Source organism: Apodemus sylvaticus, chromosome 12, assembly GCF_947179515.1.
Source record: "Apodemus sylvaticus chromosome 12, mApoSyl1.1, whole genome shotgun sequence".
NCBI classification, from domain to species: domain Eukaryota; kingdom Metazoa; phylum Chordata; class Mammalia; order Rodentia; family Muridae; genus Apodemus; species Apodemus sylvaticus.
The window spans coordinates 42087599-42101143 of NC_067483.1; the positions used below are offsets into that span (position 1 = coordinate 42087599).

The 13545-nt window shown below is 52.7% G+C and overlaps 2 protein-coding genes across 4 annotated transcripts in view; one reads left to right on the forward strand and one right to left on the reverse strand.

Moving 5' to 3' along the window:
• The window catches only part of Tmem9 (transmembrane protein 9), a 678246-nt gene that overhangs the window by 218448 nt on the left and 446253 nt on the right, over window positions 1-13545 (forward strand). The gene's annotated exons all lie outside the window — the stretch shown is intronic.
• The window catches only part of Nav1 (neuron navigator 1), a 254817-nt gene that overhangs the window by 144045 nt on the left and 97227 nt on the right, over window positions 1-13545 (reverse strand). For 2 of the 3 annotated variants that reach the window (XM_052200638.1, XM_052200639.1), the window contains exon 4: window positions 10007-10807. The exons of the other annotated variant lie outside the window; for it this stretch is intronic. In XM_052200638.1, the coding sequence (XP_052056598.1) occupies window positions 10007-10807 (801 nt within the window). The remainder of the gene's footprint in view (window positions 1-10006; window positions 10808-13545) is intronic. 3 annotated transcript variants of the gene reach the window in all.

A 13545-nucleotide genomic window follows, 5' to 3' on the forward strand; every position in this document is an offset into this window, starting at 1 on the left:
AGGTATCTGACCTTCACGTACATACTATATGACCTTCATTAATTACAGTCTTGGAGCTGGGTACCCTCTTCCAAAGATCCAGAACTCTATAGCAAGGCTTGGAGTGGCGTCCTTGAAGCTACAGGTTAGGCTCAGGGATTAGCAAGGCTTGGGGTGCCAAGCAGGTCTCTTTATCTGGAGACTTGGCCAGGGGACCCCTGAAAGCTCAATGTGTCCTTTTAACGGCAACAACAGGCGCCTAGCAGCTTCTCCACACTGTCTGCTGAGAACACGCCAACCCTGCTGTTGGGAAGGGTCAGGAATCCCAGGCACAGCCCTGACAGCTAAGGAAGGTTATCTCTCACATCTGCAGTCCTCCACCTTGGCAGACCATGGTATGGCCACCGGGGGCATAGATACTGTCTTTGCTGTGGCCGCTGCCTTCCCTGAGTGCTGAAGCAGGGACATGTTGACAGCCAAGCCAGGAGTCAAGTCCTGCAGCAACTCCTGGATGCTCTGTCATCATCAAGGCCCCGTGGAAGCATCAAGATGGTGGGGCAGCGCCAATCTCCTATGGCAAACCCTGAGCTCTAGGGCAGTACCCTTGGGACAGCTAGACTCCATGGCAAAACAAAATCCTCCATGACTCCTAGACCAACTGAGATAGAAGATAAAAGTCTTGAGTATAAAGTAACTGGTACCTTCACATCCTGTGTGCCCTCCTAACCCAGGGTAGCCTGTTTCCTTCACTCCCTGGAGGACCGTCTCCTCCGAGAACTCCAAGCCAGCCAGCCCCAGTGCCATCCTACACTCATTCAAACCAAAGCTCTCGGAGGAGCAGAATGCAGTCTCTCCATGCCAAAGATATGATTCCACTAGGTATGTGTGGAGGGGGGCGGGGTGGGAGCGGGGCTGGAGAACAACCTTAGGTTTTGTGCATGCTTGGCAAATGGTGTACCCCTGTGCCTTTTTAAAAAAAAGATTTATTTATTATTATATCTAAGTACACTTCAGATGCACCAGAAGAGGGCGTCAGGTCTCTTTACGGATGGTTGTGAACCACCATGTGGTTGCTGGGATTTGAACTCAGGACCTTCGGAAGAGCAGTCAGTGCTCTTAACAGCTAAGCCACCTCTCCACCACCCCACCACCCCCTGCCCCTCCCATGCCTTTTTAAAACTCTTTTTTTGAGGGCTGGAGAGATGACTCATCAGTTATGTACACTGACTGCTCTTCCAGAGGTTCTGAGTTCAATTTCCAGCAACCACATGGTGGCTCAGAGCCGTCTGTAATGGGATCCCTCTTCTGGTGTGTCTGAGGAGAGCAATAGTATATTCACATAAATAAATATAATAAATCTTTAAAAAAAAAACAAATTCTTTTTGAGATAGGGTCTAACTTAGTTGCCAAGCGTCCCGACTAGTTCTATGTGTACTTGACACAAGCTAGAGCCAGCAGATGAGAGGGAGTCTCAATTGAGAGAACGATTCTATATGATCAGGCTACAGGCAAGCCTATGGGGCATTTTCTTAATTAGTGATGATGTAGGTAGGCCAAGCCCTTTTTGGGTGGTGCCATCCCTGGTCAGGTGGTCCTGGGTTTTATGAGAAAGTAGGCTGAACAAGCCATGGGGAGCAAGCCAGTAAGCAGCACCCCTCCACAACCTCTGCGTCAGCTCCTGCCTCCAGGTCCCTGCCCTATTTGAATTTGTGCCCTGACTTCCTTCAGTGATGAACAGTGCTGTGGAAGCGTAAGCTGAACAGACCCTTCCATCCCCAAGTTGCTTTGGTCATAGTGTTTCATCGCAGCAACAGAAACCCTAATGAAGACACCACAGTTAGCCTTAAATTTGCCGTTCTGCTGCCCGAGCTTCCTGAAAATCTGAGATTACAGAATATACACCACCATCTCCAGCTTTGGTTCCTTTGAATAGATTTCTAACTCCTTTGATGTGGATTCTTGAATCGAACAGGTAATTCAGAGGCTGAAATGCGGAGATTCTGGGTATCTCCACTTCAAAGTTGGACATAAGTGAAATTTTCCATCGCTATGGAGGGAGCATACTTGTAAACCCAGGCAGAGAAAGAGCAGTTCAATGTTCTCCCTCAGCTACCTATCAAATTAGAGGCTAGCCTGAGCTACACGAGACCAAGGTGTTGAAAAATAAGGGCAGGAGATGAGGGAGAAAGGAGAAGGGAGGGGAGGGGAGGGGAGGTGAGAGAGGAGGAGGGGGACAGGAGAAGAGAGGGAAGGGGAAGGGAGGGGAGGTGAGGGGAGGGGAGAGAGGAGGAAGGGACAGGAGAAGAGAGGAGAGGGGAGGGAGGGGACAGGAGAAGAGAGGAGAGGAGTTGTAGAGTCTAGTCCTGGGGCTGTGCTGTGTGTGGGTGGTCTACCTTTAACAGGGCACACACACACACACACACACACACACACACACATGCCTCAGCTAAGGCTGAGGAAGGCCAATCCCTGCTAAGGGCAGAACATTGCACCTTAGGCAGTAGGCCTCATCAGAACTGTAGCTAATGAAGGAGGAAGCATCTGAACAGAGGGATCCTTAGGTGCCTCCCTTTCAGTAAGGGCTACGACAGCTACATCCCTGTAGTCAGGAAATACAGAACACGAAGGCCCTGGGGAGTTAATCTCACTGGCAACCTCACCTAGGAGGGAGAGTACACAGGGCTTTGGGGGAGGTCCTTTGGAAGCCTGCTGTGTTCATTCCTTCTGCTGTTCCTCCCACCCCACCCCCACAGGCCCAGCATCCTCTTTCCCACCAAACACAATCCCAGGAGCTGTTTCTTCTCCTTGACCACCTCTCCTGAAGCCAGCAGGGAAGGAGCTCTGGCTTCCCAACTCTCCATCTGTAAGCCTGCCTAACGCCCCAGTCTCAGGCGCATGCTGGTTTGCCCTTGCCAGCTGCTGGACAAGTTTCCTATGAATTAAGCAGAATTAAAAGAAAAAAAAAACTGGGGAAGAACTGGGGATCTAGGAAGCAGTACATCCTAGAGATTAAGTTCAAATTCTGGCCCTAGAAGTCATTTGCCTTTCTGGCTTCCCCGTGGCTGTATGTATGTATGTATGTATGTATGTATGTGTTTATTTTTAAGGTCTCCAATTCTTCATTTGTAAGTACCAAGAAATAATGACACATAGGCCACAGAAGCCATGCCATCACACGATTAGTAAACACTACAAATAGGTATAGCATTCTTGAGCTTTCCTTTCCCTTCTACCTGGGAAGATTCCAGTAGCAGGGCTTCTAGAAAGCACCTCCCCAGCATAGGGACCTTGGAATTCTAGGCTCCATGGTACCTTGGGGACCCTGTAGAGAGAAGGCAGGGCCTCCTGTCTGGATAGCTGACAGCTCTCCCTAAAGGGACGAGCCTGTTTAGTGGGTCACCAAGGGCAAAGAAAGTCTGTGTCCTCAGAGTCTGAAGGGTAACCAGTACTTAAAAGTGCTTGTCTGGGAGAGAAGCCAGGCATCTGAAGCCTGCCGTCTCCGCCTGGGGGTCTGTTTGGGGGAGGTTGCTCCTCCATGGTCATGTTTCACACTCTTAAATGGGTCCAGTTCTTGTGTACATACATGTATACACATGTAAATGTGCTGTGCTGGAAACCAGAGTGCGCTGGTACCGACGTGCGCTGATCTACAGGAACACCTGCTACCCGCCACACACTCCAACCAGTCACCCTCACCCAGGTCCCAGGCATCTGTTCCACGTGCCACGTGACCCATTATGTCAATACTTCCAGTGCGCTGTGTGCATCTGTTGCCTTACTAGTCATCCTGAGGTCACAGTTTATAACGCCAGCTCTATGAAAACATCTGCGACTCTTGACTCAAATCTCCTGCACCCAGCTCTACCCAACAGCAGGACTCCAAGGGATAATCCTCAGACAACTGTGCAGGGGACAGGCAGTGGGAGTGGTTGACCATACTGACCAAAGTGCCTAGTTCTTGGTGCCCACAGGCCAAGTCACAGAGCAGCAGCAGCAGCAGCAGACACACTGGGCGACACTGCAACCCAGAAATTAGAAGGCTCTGCACTGAAGCCACCCACTCCCGTGGCCCTGAAATGTATCATTGAGATATCTAAAATAGATTCCAGGATGGCCCAGGCCAAGGCCTGGCTCCTGCCCAGAGTCCCTGGTTGCCTTACTGAGGTCTGGACGGAATGTTATGAAGAACTGTGTATAAACACAAGATGTACAGTGGCGTTGACAGCAAGAGCCAGAAGCCTGCAGAACATCTCTGATTCCTGCCTCCCCTACCCGCTGTAGCACCAGGCTAGGCAGAGGAGCGCAGAAGGCTAGCAGGTCCTAGGCCACTCCCCCACCTTTTTTTTTTTAAACATCTCACATACCAGAGGTATAATATCTGGAATAGGTCCAACTGTGTTCCTGTCTCCACCTCTAGTGAGAAGATAAGACAGCATCCTCAGGCTGCACACTGATGGTTGCTGGCCAGAAGGAAGCAGAGACTTGTCTTCACTGAATGAAGCGGAAAGGAACCTGGGAGGATTGGGTGCCCGGTCTCCCCAGCTGCAGAATCTGCAGCATAGGGAGGTGTCTGCCTTGATGGCAGGGCTTCTATGGCTTCTGTTGGAGGTCCCCATTTGGGGTTGTCAGTTGCGTCTGGTGCCCTGGCTCTTTATGTGTAAGGGAGGGAAGGCCGCAGGCTCCCTGGACATCAAACACATGTGGGTAATCCAACAGGGGGTGGGGGAGGTCAGCCAGAGCAAATGAGAAACAGGTGACGCCATTTCCTTCTGCTGGCTGGCTAGCACAGGGACTCCGGCAAAGGGGAAGGAAGGCTTTGTCAGGAACAGCTTCTCTGGGAAAAGGAGAAAAAGAAAAAGAAAAAAAAAATCTATAGCCAGGTGCTCTGAGTCCTACGGATCCTCAGCGGGGACTCATTTAAGATGTAAATAGTATGCGAAGCAGGAATGTGATCCGGTGGAAGAGAGGCACTATCAGGCCTGGGAACCAGGTCCATATAGGTCAGACTCCCTGTCCACGACGTTGTATTTAAAAAAATAATAAAAAGACACAGACAAGAAACATGAGAAGGCAGGCTGAAGGAAGGAAGGGTGAGACGAAGCTCAGACAGGGATCTAACTTGAGATGTGGGTTCCCTTCATCTGCAAGGATCCAAAGAGTAAACTGTGCACCACGGAAGAACTTCTCAGAAGACAGAATCTTTGTTCAGCAGAAAGGAGAGAGAGGCGGGTGAAGACCTTCCAACAGTGAGCGCTTTCCAGGAAAATAAGGTAGTGAGCCCTCTGTTACCAGGAGTGTGTAAACAGAACACCCACCTGCCTCTGATGCCACAGAGGGATTAATTTCAGCGTTTAGTGGGCGGCTCATCTAGACAATTTCCACTCTTTGGTTCTAAGAAATCCCAGGGAAGGCTGAGCGGGCTGTAGAAAGGAAGGCGGGCATCTTCCGCTGCTGCAGTGTGGTGCAAAGGCAACTGAACAGCCGCTGCCGCTGGGTGCTGAGCTGCAGCTGTGCACTCTGGGGACTCAAGCTCCAGATGCAAGAAGCCCCCTGCATCATTCTGAGCCAAAGGCTGGAGAACTGGAAATGAATGTATTGGAGAGGGGCAAGACTGAAGGTAGCAGGAGAGGAGAAACTGGCTGGGCAGCTTGGGATGGGGTGTGGGGTGTGGGGACAGTGAGGGGCTAATGACAGCCCCAGAATCAGATTGGGCACAGGACAGAAGAAATAAAACAAGAAGAAAGTATCAGGAGACACCCTAGCCGGGCAGTGGTGGCACACGCCTGTAATCCCAACACTCTAGGAGGCAGAGGCAGATTTCTGAGTTCGAAATGGTCTACAAGAACGAGTTCCAGGACAGCCAGGGCTATACAGAGAAACCCTGTCTCGAAAAAACCAAATCCAAAAATCAAAAAACCAAAAAAAAAAAAAAAAAAAAAAAAAAAAAAGGAGACACCCAGGGTCCCAGATGGCTTAGTCCGGTTTAAGGTCTCTGGGCTTGGAGTGAGTCAGTCATGGGAAGAACATCATCCTGGAAGTGGCAGGGAAAGAAAAGGTCTGCTCAGTGGAAGGCAGGAGCCCTAAGGTCCTGTGTCACCTCCTATTCCACATGAGGACATTCGCCTGGCTGGCCCAGCATGCTGTCACAAACCATTAACCTGTAATTCCAAAACTCCCCTCTAGCCAAATGCCACTACTCAGAGAAGGGCAGCAAGAAGGGCTGCCCACACTCTAGTACTAACACACACACACACACACACACTCTCTCTCTCTCTCTCTCTCTCTCTCCACACATGCATGCGAACATATACACATATACCTACATGCCTGCTCAGGACAAGTTATCTAGGGTCATGTGTCCACTCCCCACCAAGGCACAGGAGGAAGGGTGGTGAGAAGCACTTGGGAAAAAGAGGTCATCCCACAGCACTTGATACAGGTCCAGAGTGCATTCTCTGAAGCAACCCTTTCCCAACCCTCCTCCCCAATGCCCCAGTGCCTTAGAAATGGATAGCTTCCTGCCTTTCCTCCTTAATTGTATCTGGTCGGTGCTTCTGAGGGTAGAGAACTGTTGCCATGGAAACCCGTCCATGGATGCCAGACACCTTCTGTGAAGAAATGGGACTATGAACGCCAAGACCTGGGTTCTTTCTCACCCTGACCTCGGGCCACCTTAATTGTTTTACTCCGTCCAGTCTTTCCTGGAAGGCTGAACGGTTGGAGAGTCAACAAACTGACTACTTTAATCTTTTTTTTGTTTTGTTTTTTTGTTTTTTTTTTGTTGTTGTTGTTGTTTTCAAGACAGGGTTTCTCTGTATAGCCTTGGCTGTCCTGAAACTCACTCTATAGACCAGGCTGGCCTCGAACTCAGAAATCCACCTGCCTCTGCCTCCTAGAGTGCTGGGATTACAGGCGTGCCCCACCACCACCCGGTGACTGCTTTAATCTTTAGATGATAAACTGAAGTATGACTTGGGGTATAACTGTAATTTCTCAGTGTTAATATAAGTGCTCTCTGATCCACTCAGGATGTTTACAAGGTCCAATCAATCCCTGCCTCTGCCCTTACAGGATGAGTCATGGAAGGGGGTCTCTTCCACTCACATATGGGGAAACTGAGCCCTAGAGGAGGAACCAGAACTTAGGACTTCTGGATAAAGTTTTGGGGAATATCACTTTCTGCTTTGCCCCAGAGCTGGCCTACTGCCCTTCCTCCAGAATCAAAACAATCTCATGAACTACCCAGCTAGGGTACTAGAATTGGCCTATCTCCCTCAGGAAGGGCTCTCAGCCTTCTATGCTACCAGTGTTCCCCAGGAGAGGACCGTAGTTACTTGGCAGCCTTCAGGTTAGGGAAGAGGCAGAGGGCCTGTTTAGATCATCTGGGCCCCAGCTGAGATGGGAGAGGGATGGGCAGGTTTCAGTTCTTCCCCTTTACTCCAGAAAGGCTCCTATTCGAGGCTGCCCCAGCTCCCTGCCCTCTGCCTGCAAAGTTGGGTGTGAGATCGCACCAGGGAATGTGCATAAGCTGATACTGGGCCTCGAGGGCTTCAGCCATGGGGAGACATCCTAGCAGCCTCGTCCCCAGATGCTGCCCCGCTGCACACCAAGGGCCTGTCCTGACCCCGGGCATACTTGTACAGACCCTGGGATGCCAACCGGCTCCACCTTCTCCCTTACTCCTGCTGGTCCTCCTACCTCATCTTCACACAGGAAAAAGGCTTGGCCTAGAGTCGTCAGCTGCCTCCGACCGTCTGACTCCAGACAGTGTATTCTGGGGTATGATGCCACCGAATCGTGGCCTTCTCATTTAGAGGCAACACGACAACCTCTGCAGACTTCCCACCCCTCTCCTCCACCTGAGCTGAGAGCAAGGCTCCACAGCTCTCCTCGAAGCCATCAGAATGGCTCTGCTGGCCCGGACCAGTACAGATACCTTCATCAGACCCCTCCACACCTGCGGACTCCTCCTCCTCTTAGGTCTCCCACAAAAGAGCTGTAACTGAGGACTCATGAACAAGTGGGTTCTTTGGTTCAGGCAGCAGGCTCTTGCCTTTGGCCCAGCATCTGACCAGCCAGAAAGGGAGGAGGTCCCTGGTCGCTCCATAATTTGTTAAGCGATGGGGAAATGACATCTAGGCAGGAATAAGGGACCACAGCTCAACGCCTCGTGCTCTCCTGCCCCTGGCCAGCTCTAGGACCATCTATCTTTCAGAGTTTCTGAGGTGACCCTTCTTGAGAAGCAGCTAAGAGACCTTTGATGGGCAAACGGAGGAAGCCCTGACCTTGAACAGAGGGCTGTGTGTGCCCTCTACTCCAGCAATCTTCTTCCCCATCCAAAGAAGGCCCTTTCCCCTCAGCCCTTTTAGACGATGAGCATTCCTTCCGAGACAGCCCCATGTCTCAAGGCCCAATTCCATGGCCACCTCCTTTGGTGAGGCCTAAGACAGGCCTCCCTTCTCAGTCCCCCTCTAGACCCCAGTCCAGTTTTTGTCCCCCACACAGCCCCCCTGGTGCCTAGTGCCTAGTATTCCTTATTGTCTATTTAAGCCCATTGAATGGCAAACTCCTTGAGGGCAGGATCTCTGAGAGGCTCAACAGGCAATAGGGTGGCACTTCTGCCTGTCACTTCTACACACTCCACCCCATCTCTCTTTTCCACTCTCAAGTCGAATTGGGGGGCAGCCTAAAGGCACCCCTTTCTTCCCTTTGCCCTTGTCTAGTCTACCGACTGCCTCTGTAAGAGCCCTCTGTGTCAGAGGCAGAATCCTTGTTCACCAGACCCTCACCACCCCACAGGCGGGGATGTCTCAGGAAGACTGCAGCAGGCTGAACAGGTTTCCTTCAGCATTCTCCAGGGGCCTTGGGCCAGTGCTAGCTTCTCTCTCCATCAATATGGTCTCTTGGACCGCCACCCTCCTCTTGGCCCCGCCCTTTCACACGCTCGCGACACGCCCCTTCCCAGCCCCCAGCAGAGCTGGCACCAGCCTACAAGGTACCCAGGAAGATGGGGTCCCTGGGATCTGGAGCCACATCCACTGCAACAAGTCTGTGCACTTAAGGTGGCTAACAGCCCATCTCCCGCAGCTCCTGTACTGTCCGGTGCGGGCTTCCAAGGCACAGCAGCCTCGTTAGGCACATCCTCCATGTATCCCTTGTCCGAGGACAGGGGCTCTACAGAAAGAAAACACGGTTCCCGGGCTGGCTCTGGATTTTTTCCTCGGACTGTTCAGGCTTGGAGAACAATGGAGCAGCTCTCTGGCTTCCTCCACCGAGGAAGCTTTGTTCCCCCCTTCCCGCCAGCTTGGCTTTCATTAGCCAAAGGCAAAGGCTTCCCGGGAGTCTCCTTGCAAAAGCCCAGACCTTTCCCTAAAACATTTAGGGGGATGGGGTGACTGCTTGGGGCTAGGGGAAAGGACGCGTATCCAGATGTACACAGCTGGCTGCCCGCCCGCCTCCCTGGCCCCAGACACTTCTCATTGCCAGGTCCCCCACACCCCGGGAAATCCGACTCAAGCTCCCACCCGGGATTCACAGAGGAAGTGGAGCCTCAGCTCTGCTCCAAGGACCAACTAGCCCTCACATCTGCTTTCCCCACATCTTTGCTCTAGATCTGGGCTCTTACGGATGCTTCCCTACCAATGCTGGATGCTGTGTTTATCCAGCGCAGACCACTCCTCAGCCGGTGTTTCTACCAACCTCACCGTGCTTTGCCATATTAGGACCATGGACTTCAAAATTCAAGGACGCTAAAGATTTCTGAGCCCCCCCAAGTCCCCTGTCCCCATTGTCCACCCTCACTTCCAACAGGCCACAGCAGAGCCCAAGCTCCCGTCAGCGACATCTTTAAGACACACGTTAGCCAGACACAGCAGGAGGTAGGCCAGCTCTGCACATCTGGGCAGTAATGCCCCTCCTAACCTGGCCAGTGATCCGTGTAGAGGGGAGAAAGGGGGAAAGCGAACCTCTCTCTGCAGCTGGCCAGGAGAAAACCAGGGGCGGGGTGGGGCGGGGCGGCAAGACTTACCTAGCATCTGGCTGAAGAGCAGCTGCTCCAGGTCGCCCAGCACGGTAACCACAAGCTCGGGGTCCACCTTGAGGAAGGCCCGCTCCTCCTGGCCCTTGGCAGAGGGCACAGTCCCTGAGCCCTTTTGCGCCTTAGCCTTGCTGGAAAGCAGCTCGTCATCCGATTTGCCATCATCGCTTACCGCTGCCTCAGGCGCCTTGCTGAGAGGTTTGACCTCCGCATAGGGTCCCCGAGGAATCCGGCTAGGTTTGCCTAGGCTGGGCGCTAGCGGAGCTAGTGGGGTCTTGGCGCCGCCCGTAGGGCCACCTTTGGGCTGAAAGAGCGAATGCTCAGACTTGGACAGCGTCTTGGACATCATAGGAGTCTCGCGGCCCTTGGGCCCCAGTTTGCCCAAGCCCTTGGGTGCCTTGGCCATATCATCGCTCCATTCCGGCTCATACAGCTGCAGCTTTTTCTCGGAGTCCGTGAGAAACGAGAGGTTGGTGAGCGACTTCTGTTTGCGCAGGTTGGAGGTAGGCAGCCCGCCGGGGACACGACTGTCCACGCTGCCTGACTTGAAGACCTTCAGCTCCGCTGCACTGGCCTTGGCCATACTGCCACTGCCGCCTGCCGCCTTGGCGCGCTTGGGCAGCATGCCTCTGCCGTCCGCCGCAGCTGCCTTTCTGCTGGCTCCCCGAGGCTCGTCCGCGCCCTCGTCGCCGCCGCTGCCGCTGCCGCCGCTCAGCTCCACCTCGGGCTGCACGCTCTTGACGCTGCTGCCCAGCATTCTGCCTGCGAGGAGCGCATGGACGATCCGCGCGTCTGCAGGCACGGGGCGGGGGAGGGGGCGGGAGCGACGGGAGAGGAGGGGGCAGAATGGGGTGGGGGGGAGGACGGAAGAAACCGCGGAGGAAGGGGAGAGGAAGGGGAGGGAGCAAGGGGGCGAGCGGAGGGCGAAGGGGAAAGAAATGCGGAGAAGGAAGCCCGGGAAGAGGAAAAGGCAAGGAAATAGCGGGTTGATGGGGCGGGGTCGAAGGAAAAGGGGCGGGGCGGGGAGAATATAAATTTAAAAATGTAAATCAGTCAAAGGAACGATAGAAGACCAGCGGCTCCATCGAAGCCAGGTCGTGCTGCGATGCTGGGATCTCGTCTCTGTCCCCCGGCTGGCTGATCCGTGCTGCGGGCTGCAAACTCCCGGGCCAGCGCCCTCTCTACACTCCTCCCTCCGGCTTGTGGAGAGGCTGCGGGCTGCAGCTCCCAGGGAAAGAGGGGAGGGGGAAGGCGGGGAGCAAACAGGAGGAGGGGTGGAGTGTGCGCAAGGGGAGGGAGGTAGGGGAGAGAGAGTGTCTATTTCTGGCTCGGGAGGGGGAGGTGTCTGTGAGCTGAGCCCCGGGGGCACAGAGAGGATCCCACCAGTTTTTCTCCTTGCTTTCAACAGAGAGATGGGGTAGAAGGTTCCCTGCCGCATCTGGGAAAAAGCATGAGTGGAGGAGGGGAGACTTAGGGGTACCGGTAAAGGTGTCTTAGACCCAGGAGAAAGAGTGGCCTTGTAGGTCTTGAGTAGAAACTGACAGGGCCTGAGGGAGGCGCCCACAAACGTTACCTTTGGTTTCCCTCAGAAAAGCTCTTGTCTCTAAGGTATAGTTTGCCCTCCTAAGCCTAAAAGGTAAGGGACACAGGACAGGACAGGCTGCTTTAGACAGGGCCTAGGGTTGACAGGGAAGGGGAAGTGAGGTGTTGAAGAGGAGGAGACCCTTGGGAGCTGGAATCTGAGTCTCTCTTCCACTTGATCACATGACCTTGTCAAAGTCATTGAACCTCCCGTTGCTCTTACAAGGGTTATCATCCTAGCCTCCTAGGTAAAAGGGCTTTGGGTCTCTAAGGACGCAGAGGAGAGTTAGCATAGGTCCTTTAGCAGAGCTACAGATCCAATTTAAAAGATCCTGGATATGTCTGTCTCACCAGCATAGGAGCTCTCCAAGTGCCGCGCTAGGCCTGAGTAGGTATTAATGACTCAGGCTCTGAGGCCTGAATGCTGGACACTGGTGCTGACCAGAACCCAGGACACTCTCTAACTTCCATGATGACCTCCAAGGGCTGGATTGAGAGTCTATAAACCTTTCTAGGACAGGGACTGAAGCAGAGAGACTGTGTCTAGCACAGTGCTGGGAATGGGGTTATTGGGCAGAGAGAACTGTGGACTTTGAGCTGACCTTGGAGATCCAGAGAAAGATGGAGAGAGTCTACCTACCCTTAAGGAACTTAATGTCTTGGGGGATACAAGGCAGACAACCCAGACTCGGGGGAAATAACTTTGTCCCTGTGAAAATGCAGTGTCACACACTTAAGACAGGTAGGGATATGTTGTGTTCTAGTTCTATCAATTGCTACAACGGGGGCTGCCTCAGAGTGCAGGCAGAGGTCTGTGTGTTGAGATTCACCAGGCAGACTGTGCTCAGAGCCCTAAGTCCAGATCTTGGGAAACTCAGAGATGGAGCGAAGCCCGAGAGTCCATGTAGGATACAAGAAATTTGAAGCTGGTCAAAGGAATGTTGAGCACTATCAAGCTAGAATATGAGCTGTCATAGGACACACGAACACACGTGCTTATACCTGAACACAAGCTCCTGGTTAAAGAGTTTGAGCTTGGTTCACAGATGACTAGTAATAGTGTCCCAAACCACTGGACTGTGGTATTCTCCTACTTCAGTCCCCCGAGTGCTAGGATTATGGGGAAAAAAAACCCATCATTTTAAAAGTTCTTGTTCTTACCTATCTGCCTTTCTGTAATTTATATATTGCCCTGACTCAATCACACAGGGATGTTGATATCTCTAAAAATTGTGATTTGGAAATCAAAGGAGGCCTTTGGGCCTGACCAAGCTCTTGGTTGTTACTGAACGTCTCCTCACTCCCTGCCAGCATATAAATTCTCCTCTGGTTATCATCCTGACTGACCAACACTATGTCCATCCACTCATGTCTACTGCTGCAACCAATACCCCTGGCTTAACCTGACCCTTCCTCTCTGATGTCCATAGCTGCAGGAAAGCCTTCAGCACTTTGTGAGGCCGTGAGTCGTTGTGTCCACCTGCATTTCCTTTGCTCCGGATGCCCACTGCCCCCGGGGCCTGACCTTCCTTCCGCCACGGTTGTCTCACTCCCTCACTTGATCCCTTGTGTCAGCTTAGTTCTTCCTCTTCTCTGTATCCTCTTTGTTCCTCTAGCCAGGCTCTCACAGGATATCGGATTCCCCAAATCTCAAGTCCCATCCCTCCCTCCAGCAAACAGCCCCTGAAATTCTGCTTCTTTTCAGAAGAAGACAGACCAGATGAAGGAACGATCACTCCTCAGCCTCTTGGCTGAAATCAGGTCAGTGTCTGTTCTCACCAGAAGAGAGGCCCGGCCCCTTTCTACCTTCTAAGCCTGGGGTCCCCCTCCCTCCCACTCAGCACATTACCTGTCGGTTTCTGAGGTGCAAAATACTATCTATGCACAATGTCATAAATTGCCTCACTGCCAGGCTTCTTGAGAGCGGTCTTCCTCCTGTCTTTATAGGG